Here is a 17,318-nt window from a genome sequence, read left to right on the forward strand (position 1 = left end):
GGCCAAGGCTTGATGGGCTTGGTCAAGAAACGAGCCTGCAATCTAACCATCTCCCGTACTATCCAAGGGAGAAGTCTAGAGGGGTTGTTTATTGAACTATTGCGTGATTTGTTTGCTACGAGTCACAAGGGTGTGCGTTTAGCATTTGTTTGGCAACAGTTTATTTAACTTTTTGATGAAATTTTTTTGTTGAAAGTGCTTTTACCTTGAAAAAGTGAGAAAAAAAAAAAAAAGGAAAAAATGAGGTCTTAAAAAACTGTACATAAAAACTAAAAACTAAAAGCTGAAACTGATGTGAAATAGGCTCCTAAAAAAAAAAAAAAAAAAACATTCTTTGATAAATAAGTTGAGATCTTACAAGAATGATCAGCCTCTCTTGGCCAAATATATATTATCTTGTTACTCAACAAGTACTGAAAGCAGTTGTGTATTCCTTTTCCACTCAACTAGTTTTGTTATCCTCAGTTGTAGCCCGGATTGTACAGTTTCAGATAACCCAAGATTGTGCCAAGGACAAACCATACCAGGAATGGCCATAATTAGAGGAAGAAAGGCTGTTAGTACTGGACAGGGGCAAAACTTAGCAATGTAGTTGTTATTCCTTTTCAATTGTTATTGGTAAAGATAATACTATTGGTGTTGCATTTGTCAATGTGGTTGTGTTTGAATTTAATTGTGGAATTTCACCCAAGTTTTAGAACGCAGTGAAGGTTAATACTTAAGACCTGGCTTTAAGTGGGTGATCAACTGGATGTCAGTAACTCCATTTTTGGTGATTGGCCCCTTCCTATTATTTCATTCTTAAGCAATCTAGTCAAATAAACACAAACGTGATTCCCCCGAAACTAAACTAAAAACACAAATGCAATTAGTCTGTTTTTGGATGATCATAATTTAAACCAATACAACGATTCCTTTTTGTTTACCTCCTAACCCAAAAACTATAATAACTATAAGCAACTTCTGTCATCAGCTCTTGAAATCTTATCCAACAGTTAGCTTCACACTCTCACGGTTCTCTTTAATCTGCTTATCCTTCTTTTGCATGTTAGGCCAAGGCTGGATGGGCTTGGTCAAGAAACGAGCCTGCAATCTAACCATCTCCCGTACTATCCAAGGGAGAAGTCTAGAGGGGTTGTTTATTGGCCTATTGCGTGATTTGTTTGCTACGAGTCACAAGGGTGTGCGCATATTTAGTGTTTGTTTGGCAACCTTTATCTAGCTTTTTGATGGAATTTTTTTGTTGAAAGTACTTATACTTTAAAAAAGTGAGAAAAAGCAGGGAAAATTGAGATTTTTAATAACTGTATATAAAAACTAAAAGCTAAAAGTTGAAACTGATGTGATACAGGCACTTAATATAAAAAAAAAAAAAAAAAAACCCAACATTCTTTGATAAATAAGTTGAGATCTTACAATAATGATCAGCCTCTCTTGGCTAAGGCATCAGTATTTGCCCAATTTCAAAGAAATAGATAAATTTAAAAGAGTATACACAATTACCAAAAAATTTATTAAAAAAAAAAAAAAAAAAAACTTCTCATGCATAGGTTACTCCTGGTGATCACAGCAGAGGAAATTTTTCAATAGTCATTGCCATGATAAATACTGCTGCAGCAACTGTAACATAGGGGTACTTGTACAGCAACGCAATGGCTGATTCCATAGTCAATGTTGCGGCAACTTCAAAGATTGTGTTGTGTTTGGCAGGCCTAAGCAAGATGATTATAGAGAGGGCATTGACGGTAAGAAGTGCAGAGGCTAGTAACCCTGCAATTTCGGAAAAGGCTTGTGATCTATATGGGGCCAGAGCCACAGCCACTGCTGGGTTTGGTGCTGTTCCATTAGAAGAAAGGCCTAAATATGGAAGCCCTGTTCCAGAACTGAGAAAACAGATTGTAAACATAACTAAATAGCCCCCACACGATTTGAGAATGAAACACCGTTTATAATTTTCAAGAAAAACAGTGCAGCAGCCAGGGTGTATGAGTGAAACTTGTATGGCTGCAGAGAGGGTCACCCCAACAAAATAGTAGATGATGTGAGCATAAGTGCCATGAATTCCAATTGTGTAAGCATAGAATTGGCTTTCAGTAAATATGCTTAAAGCACACAGAAAGCTTACCAAAGCAATAAACAACCAGAACCTCCGACCCCAGCTCACCTGGGTATTACTATTAGCAGAATGTGCGTTGGGAGTAGCCATAGTGATATTCAGCACCGTATTATGCTCAACTCTTGTTGGCAAGAGTTGATCAGAAGGCGCTTTCATAGAGACAGGATTCATGAGAAAAATACACAGGCTATAGAAAGAGAGAAAGGTTTGGGCTATGAACTTGGGTTAGTTCTGATACATATATATACAAACTCTTCGCCCTTAAGCCCCAAGGCATGAAAATGTTTTTTTTTTTTTAAATACAGACTCTTCGACCTTCTTAAGCCTTAAGGAGTGAAAATGAAATTTTGTTTAAAAAAAAAAAAAAAGAAACTCTTCGCCCTTAAGCCTTAAGGAGTGAAAATGAAATTTTGTTAAAAAAAAAAAAAAAGAAACTCTTCGCCCTTAAGCCTTAAGGAGTGAAAGAAATTTCTTTGACTAAGAAATGAAATTTCCACCCAAATGGTCGGTGCACATTAGTAAAAAAGTCATAGCGTTAAGCTTGCGAGCAAAGAAGAGACTCTACCCGGTGAAGCTGTTAAAGCTCTAAATGAGGTGAATGATTGATATACATTAAGCTTAATAATAATAAAAATAATGTATTACCATTTTTTTTTAACTTTCTCTCAAATTTCTATAAGTTGTAATAAATAAATTATAAATTTCTATTCAATATTAAGACTAAAAAAAGACTTATAATAATGAATAACTATTTTTTATTTTTAAAATAGTTATTCATAAAATATAGTTATTTGAGTAGTGTCTATTACAATGTATAGTAACATTCCCTACGATCTCGCTAATTCTTGTTACACAGCTTGTTATACATTGTTGTATATACATTCTATCAAAACATAAAACACAATTTCAATTGTGTGTTCTGTATATAAAATATGTAACTATTACTACTTAAATAAAATTGTCTTACAAGAGTTGCGCCTTAAGGAATAAATCTCAAACATTAGTGCTTGATTTGGCAAATGTCTTGTAAGTTTTCAAATTAGCTTTTCCCCTTCCCCTGTGAATAAGTTATAAAAAAATAATAACAATAATGATTTGAAAAAAGAAAAAAGAAAAAGAGAGCAAATGTCTTATTTTTCAATTGTTTAGGCATAATTTTGATTTTAGGGGAGCTGGGCTTTGGTTGGGTTTAATTTAGGTAAAGATGCTGGAATTGGTTTTAATCAGGATCTGTTTCGGTTTACTGAGCTAGGCTAGAAGGGTTTTTTTTTTTTTTTTTGAAGAACAGGCTAGAAGTTATTTAGGGCTTAAATTTCAATAATAAAAATTCAATCCATTACTTTTGAATTGGATTGGATTATTTCTAAATAAAGTGAGTGAATGGCAATATTATATAATAAGTCATAATCCGTTTGCTAAGTGAATGTTTACATGGCTGCCAATTCCTAATGTATAGCCATATTTTAATTGCATCTAAGATTTTAACAATGATCAGTTATTCACTAAAATAAAAATATATAATTTTAATAGTAGGATGCAAATATAAGATTTTATAATGCAATCACAAAGTTAATTAGCATGATAAACATAAAATTTATGTTTTATTTATTGTGATAACAAATTTGTCTACACATTCAATTAATTTTTGTGTCCTACTTTTTTTTATAGGTTTTTAAATATCCAGATCCAGATTTTTATAATTAGAAATTTAAATTGAAAAAGAATTACAAAAAAGATAAATACCATGCACAATTTGAAATTATAACAAAATAAAATTTTCTCCAGCTGATACATAAGACTAAGTTGGACATAGTTTATAGTTATACTTTCTTCAGCTGTACCAAATAAAACAAAATTGAAAGAATAGATAGAGCAATAGCCACCTGATTTATCTAATGCATTATTGTAGCTTCGCTTACCCAGATTGTGTCACTAATTTCAACCTTCATAAATAAATGTAAACAGAATTACTTAAAATCAAATCAAATTAATTAATAATAACTACCATCAATCATGTATAAAACATGAATTATAAAAAATAATAAAGAACAAATAAGAGAGAAGGAAGAGGTTTGGGTGGCAATTGGCTTTGCATGGTTGCAGCCACGGCGGCTTATGGAGTTATGGTGACCAGTTGGAGTGTGGACCGATTTTCGTATTTGAATGAGGAGGATGGTTGGCAATGGGAATTTGTAGTTGTTTCAAACAACTGAAGCCTCATTTATTTAAAAGTTTGACATGTTTGAGAATCGGTTGCTTTTCACTTTTCAGAGTTGCTTTGCTTTACATAGAAGTTTTCTTTGCTTCGCTTTATTATTTTTTTTTAATATTCTTTGCTTTGCTTAGCAGCTAAGTTTTGGATAGGGTCTTCTAAAAGCAAAATAGATGAGATTTAGCCCCATCGTATCTATATCTAAAAAATCTTGTTTTTTTGAATATGAAGAGATAAAAAGCCATCGCAATTGCCGGCAATATTAGGCCCACGAAAGGCACAAAAAAAAAAAAGGGGTAAATTTGTCATAAAATGCATACTTAAATTTACTATTTTTACCTGTTATTGTTGTATTATTATTTCTATTGTTATAAAGGTATTTTATAATCATTATTTATAATTGGCTAAAATGTAAAATTGATCCTTTAAGTTTCAGTTTTTGTTATTTCAGTCTTTTATATTTCAGTTTTGTCATTTCAGTCCTTTAAGTTTCAAAATTTGTCAATTCAATCATTCATTACCCTTCAATTAAGTGCTGCCGTTAATTAAACCAAATTGGCCTTTTTTTTTTTTCTTCCTTAATTTCTGAATTTTACTAAAATACTTTAATTAAAAAAAAAAAAAAAATCTAAAGGGAACGACGATGTTCCCCTGCCTCTGAAAATCAAAAACATCACCGATACCCTATTCGGCTATCCTTAACAATCCGACTAGCTAAGAAATTTTGGGGGAGAGAAAAAGGGGGAGAGAGAGAGAGAGAGAGAGAGAGTGCGAGATCTAGACCGAGAGAGAAGAGCGTGGGGATGGACCATTCGGCGGAAGAGATGAAGTTGCTCGATACAGAGGCGTTGAAAATCGGGGCTTGGGAGGACGATGCGGCGGGTTCTTCTGGTGTTGTCCTTTTCGATCTCTGGACGAAGTCTACGGGGGACGTGGAAGCTCTGCAAATGGCGGAGGCGGAGGACGCCATGTTTTTGGTTTAATATCGGTGATTATGCAGTTTTGGTTTAATATCGGTGATTATGCAATTCATGAGCCACTTCATTAGCTACCCAGGAGAAACTTCACAAATTAAGAAACTTAGCTAACTTTAACGAGACTCGTACAATGGCAGAGATTTTCCTGCACATGTTGTTGGCCATTTAAAAGGATTGCATCCACATATTCTTTTGATCAACCTCCTTTATTTACCACCTTTATTTGTCAGTTTATGCATCAACGCCAAAATTAGAGTCTCCCCAATGCTTTCGCTTCGGTAATCTTGGGATCTACAAAGTTGTACTATATCACCGCTGTGAACTACAAAGAACTCCCATGGTTTCTTGCGACAGGTGCTAGCAAGTAGGACTTATGAATCAGTGATGTTTTTGGTTTTCAGAGGCAGGGGAACGATGTCGTTCCTATTAGATTTAAAAAAAAAAAAAAAAATTAAAGTATTTTATTAAAAATAAGAATTAAAAAAAAAAAAAAAAAAAAAAAAAAAAAAACGTTGTTTTGGTTTAGTTAACGGCAGGACTTAATTGAAGGGTAACGGAAGACTGAATTGACAAAATTTGAAATTTAGAGGACTGAAATGACAAAACTGAAACTTAGAGGACTGAAATGACAAAAGCTGAAACTTAGAGAGTCAATTTTGCATTTTAGCTTTTATAATTCATATAGAATTATACTAAGCATATGCTCTTCGGCCTTGCTCCGTATGGTTTTGTCTTGTCCTATCTCTGCCTCGCCCTACATGACGGAAAAAATTTTCTTATACCACCCCTGCCCCTTGGGGTCTTGCATAGTCATGGGATTGTTTTGCCTCAAATTTTCTTTACCTAGTCCTTCAAATTCTCCAAAAAATACTTGTTTTGCCTAAAAAATCCTTGCTTTATGGAAGCCGGTAGGAAGAATAGACTGCATTGATCTTGGAAAGGACTTCTTTCTCATCCGCTTCCTGGTTAAGGAGGACCATGATGCGGTGCTACAGAACGGGGTGTGGTTTATAGGAGATAACTTCCTGTCCATAAGACCTTCGGTGCCAAATTTTAAACCAGCTACGATAGTGGTGTCTTCAGTAGTCGTATAGGTCCGACTTAATGAACTTCCAATCGAATATTACGATATTGAAGCCCTTCTCATCATCGGTCAAGTCATTGGGAATGTTCTTAGAATAGACACACATACAGCAATTGAGTCGAGGGGCAGATACGCCAGATTATGCATTCAGGTGGATATCGAGAAACCGCTTGCGAATGCGGTGTTGGTTGATAATATTGAACAACCAGTAACATATGAAGGTCTTAACAGGTTTTGCTTCTCTTGTGGACGTATTGGGCATCGGAGGGAGTAGTGCTTCTATACTGTTATAAAGCCAGCGCCAGAAAAGCCATCCACGCCGGTAGGCCGAAACAGTCCAACCAGGGAGGATAGCCATGCTGAGGAACCCAGGCCATGCGCTACGCATGTTGTGGACCCAAAGGACGACACGTATGGTCCTTGGATGGTGGTGAGTCACAAAAAGGCCAGTAACAAAAAAGACAAACAGTACAGTCCTACACCCACTAATCCCATGCATGCTTTAAGGCATGAAGGCATTGAGGAGCGTACTGCCGCTGAAGGAGCGGATAAGATGACACCTGGCATGGGTAGTTTTAAAATTACTGAGGGGAAAAGGAAAGCGAATGGTGAGCTAGTGAATGCTGGAGAATCATCTAGAGAGTTCTTGGGTTCTAAAGGAAAAAGGGGTAAGTGTTGAAGGCCCAAATGATCTGGGCTTGTTTAAAGGAGGAGCTACTAAAGGTTATGAAAGCCCATTATCCATCAAGGGTAAAAAAGTCATGGTAAGACTTAGGGCTGCCCCAGCAAACTCTAGAAGCGTCGATTCTAAAGAAGGAAACAAAGCTAGGAAGATTCCCAAGACTATTTGGTCTCCCACAAACGAAAACCTACCAACAATCAATAATGGAGAATTTCGTTTCCTCAGCAAGTCAAGAAATGAAATGGGTAATATGCTTGGAGAGAAAGAGTGCGATAATCCCAACGGTGGAGATCAATCACGAGCTATTGGAAGCATGGAGATGGTGTCTCCCGTTAACACTTTGGAGTGCAAGGATAGGCAGCACGAACCCAGGATGGTCTCTTCTATCCAACGATCTGGAAACATAGGGGGAGAGGAAGCTAATTTGGGAGAACGATCCTCGGATTTCACCAACTCCAATGCTGTGTGTAATCAACCTAGAGATGCCTTTATCGACAAAGAAAATGATGACCAGATAGCCAATCGCAACCAGGCTCTTGGGCAACTCAATGGAGCTTGTGAGGAAGATAGGATGGATTTTGATGGAGGAGGCACTGCTTCTGCCTCCCGTCAATGATTGCCCCATACCCAATCATCGGTTAGTTATGAATATCATTGCGTGGAACTGTAGGGGTGCTCTGAAACCCGAATTTCAGAACCATGTTAGGGAGCTAGTTCAAAGCCATAACCCAGCTATGCTTATTGTAATGGAAACTCGTGTTGGTGGGAGCAGAGCTAAGGAAATCATAGATAGGCTTCCTTTCGACGTGGCTATCCACACAGAAACCATAGGGTATGCAGGCGAGCTGTGGTTGCTGTGGAACTCAAATAGGGTCATAGTGGCACCACTTGCCACCATTGAGCAAGAAATTCATGTCTCGGTTAAGGTGAGACCCTCTGACTCTGAATGTATTCTTTCTGCTATCTATGCTAGTCCTAGATTCAATGAACGTTGTGTGTTGTGGAATAACCTTGTTAATGTGGCTAGTTTGCATGGTAGTCCATGGATTATTGCAGGGGATTTTAACGAAGTTTTGGCAGATGATGAGATATATGGAGGTAGGGTAGTAAATGCTAATCGGTCCCTTCTTTTTAAGGATTGCCTGGATGCATGTAAAATGGTGGACTTAGGTTTCTTGGGTCCAAGATTCACCTGGTCTAATCTTCGGGGCTTTCAGAATCTTATACAAGAAAGACTAGACAGATTTTTTGTGAACCCTGGGTGGTGCACCCTTTATCCTAATGCAAGGGTGTCTCATCTTACACGCGTTCATTCGGATCACTGCCCAATTTTGCTGGATTTTGAGCCGGGGGCTAGCATCAGGCTAAACAGGTCTTTTAAATTTCAAAGCTTCTGGCTTACCTGTCTTTTCCTAACATAGTAAGGGATGCTTGGGGTCAATCAAACCGACTTGATGAAGCAGTGGATAAATTTACCAGAGATGCTACTGCTTGGAACCGAAATCATTTTGGCAATATTTTTGCGAAGAAGAGATGTGTCTTGGCCAGATTAGATGGTGTTCAGAAAGCTTTAGCTGAAAGGCCTTCAAACTCACTGGTGGAATTAGAAAAAGTTCTCCAAAGAGAGTTAAACGAGGTTCTAAATCAAGAGCAGGAACTATGGGCCCTGAAATCTAGAGTAAACTGGATGATGCTGGGTGATAAAAATACATCTTTCTTTCATGTGTCCACCATTGTCAGAAGAAGAAGGAATCAGATCTCTTGTTTGAAGAATAGTGTTGGTGATTGGATTCATGAGGAGACTCAGATCATGAGATTCATTCAAGAGGGGTTTGGCAAGTTGTACACCACAAGCCACCTTGAAGTAAAACTGCAACTGGGTCCTATCTCCCCTTGGCAAGCAACTCTTTCTGATATGGAGCGAGACAGTTTGTATGATCTTGTTTTTGTGGAAGAAATCAAATCGACGCTTTGGTCTATTAAGGCTTTCAAGGCCCCGGGGTCGGACGGTCTCCACGCCGGGTTTTTTCAGTGTTTCTGGATGATAGTTGGAGGTTCAGTTGTGGAGGAGATAAAGAAATGCTTCAAGACAAAAAAAAAAAAAAAAAAAAAAAAAAAAAATTCCTGAATTCCTCAATAGAACTAATGTGGCACTTATCCCAAAAATTCATGGCCCTGAAACCATTGGGAATTATCGCCCTATCAGTCTCTGTAATACAGTGTATAAAATGATCACAAAAATTATAGTCACAAGACTAAGACCAATGCTAGACGGCTTGTTTCTCCTGTTAAGTTAGCTTTTGTGCCAGGAAGAAAAAGGATAGACAATGCAATCATTGTGCAAGAGGTCATCCACACTATTAGTAAAAAGAAAGGAAGAGTGGGCTACATGGCAATTAAAGTTGATCTCGAAAAGGCCTACGATAAGCTTGAATGAAGCTTTATCCGGGAAACTCTATTGAAAGCAAATCTCCATAGGGACTTGGTTGATCTCATTATGAATTGTGTGTCTTCCACCACCACTTCTGTGTTATTTAATGGGGGCAATCTTGATCCGTTCTGGCCATCTCAAGGAATTCGGCAAGGGGACCCATTATCTCCCTATCTATTTATTCTGTGCATGGAAGTTTTGGGCCATTTAATTGAGGAGAAGTGTAGAGATAAGGTTTGGATTCCTGTCAAAGCTTTTAGAAGCGGAATTGCTTTTTCCCACCTATTCTTTGTGGATGACTTTGTACTTTTCGCAAGGGCGGATGGCAGCAACTGTTCAGCTATTAAGGAGGCTTTGGATGAGTTCTGTATCAGATCAAGCCAATCAGTTAGCGAAGCCAAATCTAGAGTATTTTTCTCTCCTAATGTGGATAGAGACACTCGGGAGGCTCTTTGTGACATTTTGGGGTTTTCTTCATCTCTTAACTTTGGCAAATATTTGGATTTTCCTATTAGGCATCGAGGATCCAGCAGCCAAGATTTCAACTTTGTCCTTGAAAGAGTCAAGCAGAAGCTAGTAGGTTGGAAGGCCAATCTATTGTCTTTTGCTGGTAGAACAATTCTTGTCTAGGCATCTTCTTTGACCATTCCAGTGTATATTATGCAATGTAATGCTCTCCTAGCTAAGCTCCTGGATAACATTGATAGAGTGAATAGGAATTTTCTGTAGGGTTCCTTTGAATCGGTAAAAAAGATGTACTGGGTGGGTTGGCAAAAGGTCACACGGCCTAAAAGTGAAGGTGGGCTCGGCCTACATACTGCAAAGGGCAGAAACCTTTCTCTCCTTGCTAAGCTTAATTGGCGTTTTCATTCTGAGAAGGAGTCTCTATGGAGCAAGGTCTTAAGAAGCAAATATTGCAATAGGTAAAGACTGGATGCTAGAAATCTTGCAAAGCTACCTTGTTCAAGAGTATGGTCAGCAATGAAAAAAGGTGAAGATATCTTTCGAAAAGGGACAAGATGGATTGTGGGCAGGAATAGTGAGCTGAGCTTCTAGTTTGGCAATTGGTGTAGTGATGGGCCTTTTAGAAGTCTGGTACAAGGACCTCTGTCTTTAGAAGAGGAGAAGCTTAAGGTCAAGGAGGTGGTTACAATAAGGTGCAGTTTGGATTGCACTTATTCACGTTGCGTTTTTCTCCTTCACGTTTTCTCTTTTTTTTTTTTTATTTTTTTTTTTTACCTGAAGTTGGTTTCACGTGGGGGACAAACCTGTCAGTGGGTCCCGTGCACGTGCACGGGACCCACTAGCACTTGGACGACCACATATTGATCTGAAATGGCATTGTTTGTGGGTCCCTTGTACTGTTCATAGGACCCACAAACATCTTTTTTTACCCAAATTTTAATTAAAAATGGGTCTCACGGTACTATTCATACATTTAAAAATTATTTTGCTACAGTATTTTCAGTTTTCAGTTTTCAGTTTCAGCAAAAATAAGTTGTATCCAAACAGACCCTAAATGGATGGGATTGGTCAAAAATCTCCATTTCTATGCCAGATAGTGTTAGCACTAAGCTAAAAGCCACCCTAGTTTCCCTTGTAACCCGAGGTCAGGACAGATTAGCATGGGGAATGTCCTCTCATGGAGGGTTTGAGCTTAGAAGTGTCTATAAAATTGCCATTGGAAGTGAGAAAGGGGATTCTACTTTTACTGGCCAAGGGGTTTGGAAAACCAACATACTCCCCTGTATTCAAACTTTTGTGTGGATGTGCTTGCATAATAGTATTGGCGTAAAGGAGTGCCTCACAAAGAGGGGGGGTTCAAGTGGATCCTTCATGCCCTCTATGCCTCTCTCAAACTGAATCTATATTTCATGCACTAAGGGATTGTAGAATAGTTAAAAATTTATGGGCTCAATTGGAAGCAGAGGAGGTCAACACCTCTTTTTTCTGTGGGAATCTGCAACAATAGGTCACTACTAATGGAAGGACTAAACGGAAGAAGCATAAAGACCACCCCCCATGGAGAACTTCATTCCTCTTTGCAATTTGGCGCATTTGGAAGCACAGGAACCAAGTTGTATTTCACAACAAGCCTATACAACATAATTTGGATCATGAAATTTTTTAGAGAAGCCATGGAGTATGAACACTGTGTAAAGGTTCCTAAAGCAATTATTAACCAAGTGGTGAAGAGAATCAGATGGGAAAGACCAAAGGCGGGGTGGTTTAGACTCAATTTAGATGGTTCCTCTACGGGTAACCCAAGCCCAGTTGGTAGTGGTGGCCTCATCAGAAATGGAGAAGGAGATTGGGTATGTGGGTATGCTAGGAAGATTGGAGTCACAACGAGTTTTGCAGTTGAATTATGGGGTCTTAGAGACGGTTTACTGCAATGTTTTAATCTTCATTTACCTGCTGTTGAGATCGAGATTGATGCCAAAGCTATAGTTGATTTATTGAATAACTCCAAGAATGCTAACAATGTCACTTCGGCTCTGGTGGATGACTGCAGGTATCTTATAACTCAGCTCCCTTAAACCCGAATTAAACACTACTTCCGTGAAGGGAATAGATGCGTTGATGCCTTAGCAAGACTAGGCTCCAACCAAACAGAGGATTTTTGTGTTTTTCATAGTCCGCTTGTGGACATTATTGAGTTGCTAAAAGCTGATTATGATGGCTTATACTTAAATAGACTTTGTACTGAGCCTACTTTGGCTGTTTAGTTGTAGTAATATATTCCTTTTTACCAAAAAAAAAAAAAAAAAATTCAGTCTATCCAAATGCATCATTGACGGCCCAATTGTCCATTTTTTTTTTCACCTTTAGTGTTACAGTGCAGCCAGCACAGGCCATAGTCCACATTGCCCCTTTTTTTTCCTTCTCAACTCCCATGTCAACACAACCCGTGACCCATTTTAAACTGATATCCCATGTTCATGATGATAAATGTGTCCATGAATCCATTATTTTCTCCCGCGTTCATGTCTTCTCTTTGCTAAATTGATACAAAGAGTTTTCTTCTTTCTCTCTCTCAACAATCACCATCATTTTTTTTCTTTTATGGGTATTTCTTTCATATATATATATATATATATATATTTTAGCCTATAAAAGTGAGTTTTGTCCACACAAAAAAAAAAAAAAAAAAAAAACATTATTTATTAATATGCTTTATTTATTAAGATTTCATTGTTTAATATTCATCATCAAAACTTCCATTTGAAGCTTCAATTGCAACGTTATGGCGATATTATATATAATAAATCATAATCCATTACACAACCCCCCCTCAAAAAAAAAAGGGGTATACACAATTACCAAAAAATCATAATCCGTTACACAACCCCCTAAAAAAAAAGGGGTATACACAATTACCAAAAAATTTATAAAAATACACTTCTCACGCATAGTTTACTTCTGGTGATGGTGATGACAGCAAAGGAAATTTTTCAAGAGAGTCATTGCCATGATAAATACTGCTGCAGCAACTGTAACATAGGGGTGCTTGTACAGTAACGCCATGGCTGATTCCAAAGTCAATGTTGCGGCAACTTCAAAGATTGTGTTGGTTCGGCAGGCCTAAGCAAGATGATTATAGAGAGGGCATTGACTGTAAGAAGTGCAGAGGCTAGTAACCCTGCAATTTCAGAAAAAGCATGTGATCTATATGGGGCCACAGCCACAGCCACTGCTGGGTTTGGTGCTGTTCCATCAGAAGAAAGGCCTAAATATTGAAGCCCTGTTCCAGAACTGAGAAAACAGATTGTAAACATAACAAAATAGCCCCCACACGATTTGAGAATGAAACACCGTTTATACACTTCAAGAAAAGCTTTGCAGCAGCCAGGGTGTATGAGTAAAACTTGTATGGCGGAGGAGAGGGTCACCCCGACAAAATAGTAGATGATGTGAGCATAAGTGCCATGTATTCCAATTGTGTAAGCATAGAATTGGCTTTCAGTAAATATCCCTAAAGCACACAGAAAGCTCACCAAACCAATAAACAAGCAGAACCTCCGACCCCAGCTCACCTGGGTTAGGGTATTACTATTAACAGAACTTGCTTTGGGTGTACACATAGTGATAGGCAAGAGTTGATCAGAATGCGCTTCTATAGAGATAGGATTCTTGAGAAAATACACAGGTTATAGAAAGAGAGAAAGGGTTAGTTCTACACAAACCCTTCGCCGCCCTTAAGTAGTGAAAGAATTTCTTTAGATTACCAAAAAAAATAAAAAATAAAAAAGAAAAAGAAAGAAAGAAATTTCTTTGAATAAGAAATGAAATTTCCACCCATCTCCCCAGCCCAGGGCCGGTGCGTTAAACTTAAGCTGCCATTTTTTTGACCGAAAGAGGTAGAATTGTTATATTAAAATTAATAAAATAGTACAAGAGTGAAAGAAATTTCCACCCACCTCCCCGGCCCAAGGCCGGTGCGTTAAGCTTAAGCGACCCTAAGAAATGAAATTTCCATCCACCTCTGCGGCCCAAGGCCGATGCGTTAGGCTTAAGCTTAAACTTAAGTCATTTTTTTTTTACATGATAGAATTCTACTTTAGCTTAATCTAAGTGTATATGTGTGTGAAACTCCCTTCTGAAAACTTGAACCCACACCCTACAAGCATTTATACTTGTAGAGTGACCATCGTACCAAGAGTGTGTGGTGGTAATAGCTCATATTTTAGAATTTCATTTTTTTTTTTTTTTTTTTTTCCTTGAAGCTGTTAATAGCTCTAAATGAGCTGAATGATTGATATGATTATACATTAAGATTAATAATAATAATAATAATAATAAAAATAATATATTACCATTTTTTTAACCTTCTCTCAAATTTCTATAAGTTGTAATAAATAAATTATAAATTATTATTCAATATTAAGAGTAAAAAAAGACTATTTTATTAATCACAAGCAAATATAATGGGCATTTGTTCTTAATTTACAAATAATTAAGCAGTAACATGTCCTTGTTTTAAAACTATTTAGCAAAATACCTATGTTTTTGAAACTTGATTTTAACAAAATTGAGTTATAGGTGGAACTCGACATTAGCAATGCCGAGTTCTATGAATTTTTTGCCACCTAAATTTTTTTTGAAAATTTAAGTGAATCTTTGAGTTCCATTTAAAAATATATGTATAACTCGATTTTGAAGATATTGAGTTTTACACATAACTCGATTTTGTTAAAATCGAGTTTCAAAAATAGAGGCATTTTACTAAATAGTTTCAAAACATAAATATTTTGTTGCATAGTTTATTAATTAGGGGCAAATGCCCATTTTCCCCTAAGAATCTTATAACTGAATTGATTCTCAAATAAAATATATATATATATATATATATATATTATAATCCTAATATTAGTCATGCAATAATAAAATTAATCACCATGACAGACATAAATTTAAGTAAAAATATTCAAACATAAAATTTTTCTATAGATTAGAAATAGATAGAGAGGGGCAAAATTTCTTGCTTTGCTAAGATGTTAATTGACTTATAATAATGAATAACTATTTTATATTTTTAAAATAGTTGTCCATAAAAAATAGTTATTTGAGTAGTGTCTATTATAATGTATAATAACATTCCCTATGATCTCGCTAATTATTGTTGCACATAGTTTGTTATACATTGCCATATATACATTCTGTCAAAACTGAAAACACAATTTTAGTTGTGTATTCTATATACACAATGTATAATTATCACCACTCAAATAAAATTATCTTACAAGAGTTGCGCCTTAAGGAATAAATCTCAAAGATTAGTGCCTGATTTGGCAAATGTCTTGTAAGTTTTCAAATTACCTTTTCTCCTTCCCCTGTGAATAAGTTTTAAAAAAAATAATAACAATAATAATTTAAAAAAAAAAAATGAGAAAGAGAGCAAATGTCTTATTTTTGAACTGTTTTAGGCATAATTTGGATTTTAGGGGAGCTGGGCTTTGGTTGGGTTTAATTTAGGTAAAGATGCTGGGCTTGGTTTTAAGCAGGATCTGGCTCGGTTTACTGAGCTAGGTAAGAAGTTATTTAGAGTTGTTCTTTGAACTTGTAGGGATTTCGGGCTTAAATTTCAATTATAAAAATTCAATCCATTACTTTTGAATTGGATTGGATTATTTCTAAATAAAGTGAGTGAATGGCAATATTATATATAATAAATCATAATCCGTTTGCTAAGTGAATGTGTATATGGCTGCCAATTCCTAATGTATAGCCATATTTTAATTGCATCTAAGATTTTAACAATGATCAATTATTCACTAAAATAAAAAATATATAATTTTAATAATAGCATGCAAATATAAGATTTTATAATGCAATCACAAAGTTAATTAGCATGATAAACATAAAATTTATGTTTTATTTATTGATGATAACAAATTTATGTACGCATTCAATTAATTTTTGTGTCCTACTTTTTTTTTATAGGTTTTTAAATATCCAGATCCAGATTTTTATAATTAGAAATTTATAATTGAAAAAGAATTACAAAAAAGATAAATACCATGCACAATTTGAAATTATAACAAAATAAAATTTTCTCCAGCTGATTCACAAGACTAAGTTGGACATAGTTTATAGTTATACTTTCTCCAGCTGTACCAAATAAAATAAAATTGAAAGAATAGATATAGAGCAATAGCCACCTGATTTATCAAATGCATTATTGTAGCTTCGCTTACCCAGATTGTGTCACTGATTTCAACCTTCATAAATAAATGTAAACAGAATTACTTAAAATCAAATCAAATTACTTAATAATAACTAGCATCAATCATGTATAAAACATGAATTATAAAAAATAAAAATAATAATGATGAACAAATAAGAGAGAGGGAAGAGGTTTGAGTGGCAATTGGCTTTGCATGGTTGCAGCCACGGCGGCTTATGGAGTTATGGTGGCCAATTGGAGTGTGGACCGAGTTTCGTATTTGGAAGAGGAGTATGGTTGGCAATGGGATTTTGTAGTTGTTTCAAACGTTTGAAGTTTGAAGTGTTTGATGCTTTGTTTTTTGTTTTTTTTGTCCCTCCAGGGAATCCTTTGATGCTGTGGTGTTAGAGAATCGGTTGCTTTTCACTTTTCAAAGTTACTTTGCTTTACATAGACGTCTTCTTTGCTTCGCTTTATTATTTTATTTTAATATTCTTTGCTTTGCTTAGCAGCTAAGTTTTGCAAATGCCAAGATTCGTGACCTTGTTTAATGACTTTATCAACAAATTGGAGAGTCGGTTGCTTTTCACTTTTCAGAGTTACTTTGCTTTTCATAGAGGTTTTCTTTGCTTCGCTTTATTATTTTATTTTAATATTATTTGCTTTGCTTAGCAGCTAAGTTTTGCAAATGCCAAAATTCGTGACTTTTTTATTTTTATTTTTTTATTTTATAAAAGAAATATTGATCCACCTTATTGAAATGAGAAAACTACGGAACGGATTCCATCCATACATATAAGGGAGAAGACTTTTTTGCTATGCTAGCTAAAGCATAAGCTACTCCATTGCTTTGCCCTTAACTTGAGAGAAAGAATAGGTTTGAAAAAAAACCCATTAAAGCCTTACATTTTTTTACAATGTGCCCAATGCTAGACCGGACTGGGTAGACACCAGTTAATGCCTTTACAATTAGCTCTGAATCTCCTTCAAAAATGGCTTGGCGCAAACCCAATTCCTCCATAAAGATCATTGCCCTCTTTTGTACTCTGCGAAGAGGTTTTGTAATGTCGATGACGACTCTAGCCCTAAGATTATTCTCATCACATATGTCCTCCTCTGGATCAAGGTTTTCAAAACCAGACCGGACTA

At 36.2% G+C, this 17,318-nt stretch overlaps 2 protein-coding genes across 3 annotated transcripts; one reads left to right on the forward strand and one right to left on the reverse strand.

The window, feature by feature from the left end:
- Positions 1 to 1,371: 1,371 nt before the first annotated feature.
- LOC126693791 (uncharacterized) lies at positions 1,372 to 16,569 on the reverse strand. 2 transcript variants are annotated; one of them, XM_050389920.1, is made up of 2 exons: positions 16,165 to 16,569; positions 1,372 to 3,999 (listed from the first exon to the last, which is right to left on the reverse strand). In XM_050389920.1, the coding sequence occupies exon 2, from the start codon at positions 2,285 to 2,287 to the stop codon at positions 1,565 to 1,567; it is 723 nt and encodes a 240-aa protein (XP_050245877.1). In that variant the 5' UTR covers positions 2,288 to 3,999; positions 16,165 to 16,569; the 3' UTR covers positions 1,372 to 1,564. The 2 variants fall into 2 exon arrangements, with proteins under 2 accessions (XP_050245877.1, XP_050245878.1); XM_050389921.1 differs by having other exon boundaries at positions 1,372 to 4,059.
- LOC126691560 (uncharacterized) lies at positions 7,716 to 9,508 on the forward strand. Its single transcript, XM_050386580.1, has 3 exons — positions 7,716 to 8,169; positions 8,493 to 9,093; positions 9,319 to 9,508. Exons 1-3 carry the CDS (start codon positions 7,716 to 7,718, stop codon positions 9,506 to 9,508), a joined length of 1,245 nt encoding a protein of 414 aa, XP_050242537.1.
- Positions 16,570 to 17,318: the final 749 nt, after the last annotated feature.

The sequence above is a fragment of the Quercus robur genome, chromosome 7 (assembly GCF_932294415.1).
Source record: "Quercus robur chromosome 7, dhQueRobu3.1, whole genome shotgun sequence".
NCBI lineage: Eukaryota > Viridiplantae > Streptophyta > Magnoliopsida > Fagales > Fagaceae > Quercus > Quercus robur.

Coding starts and splice junctions, on each gene's coding strand:
- LOC126691560 (XM_050386580.1), top strand. CDS start 7,716: ATGAATATCATTGCGTGGAACTGTAGGGGTGCTCTGAAACCCGAATTT. Junction 8,170..8,492: donor AGATGATGAGATATATGGAG/GTAGGGTAGTAA, acceptor TTCCTAACATAG/TAAGGGATGCTTGGGGTCAA. Junction 9,094..9,318: donor TCGGACGGTCTCCACGCCGG/GTTTTTTCAGTG, acceptor CAAAAATTATAG/TCACAAGACTAAGACCAATG.
- LOC126693791 (XM_050389920.1), bottom strand. CDS start 2,287: ATGAATCCTGTCTCTATGAAAGCGCCTTCTGATCAACTCTTGCCAACA.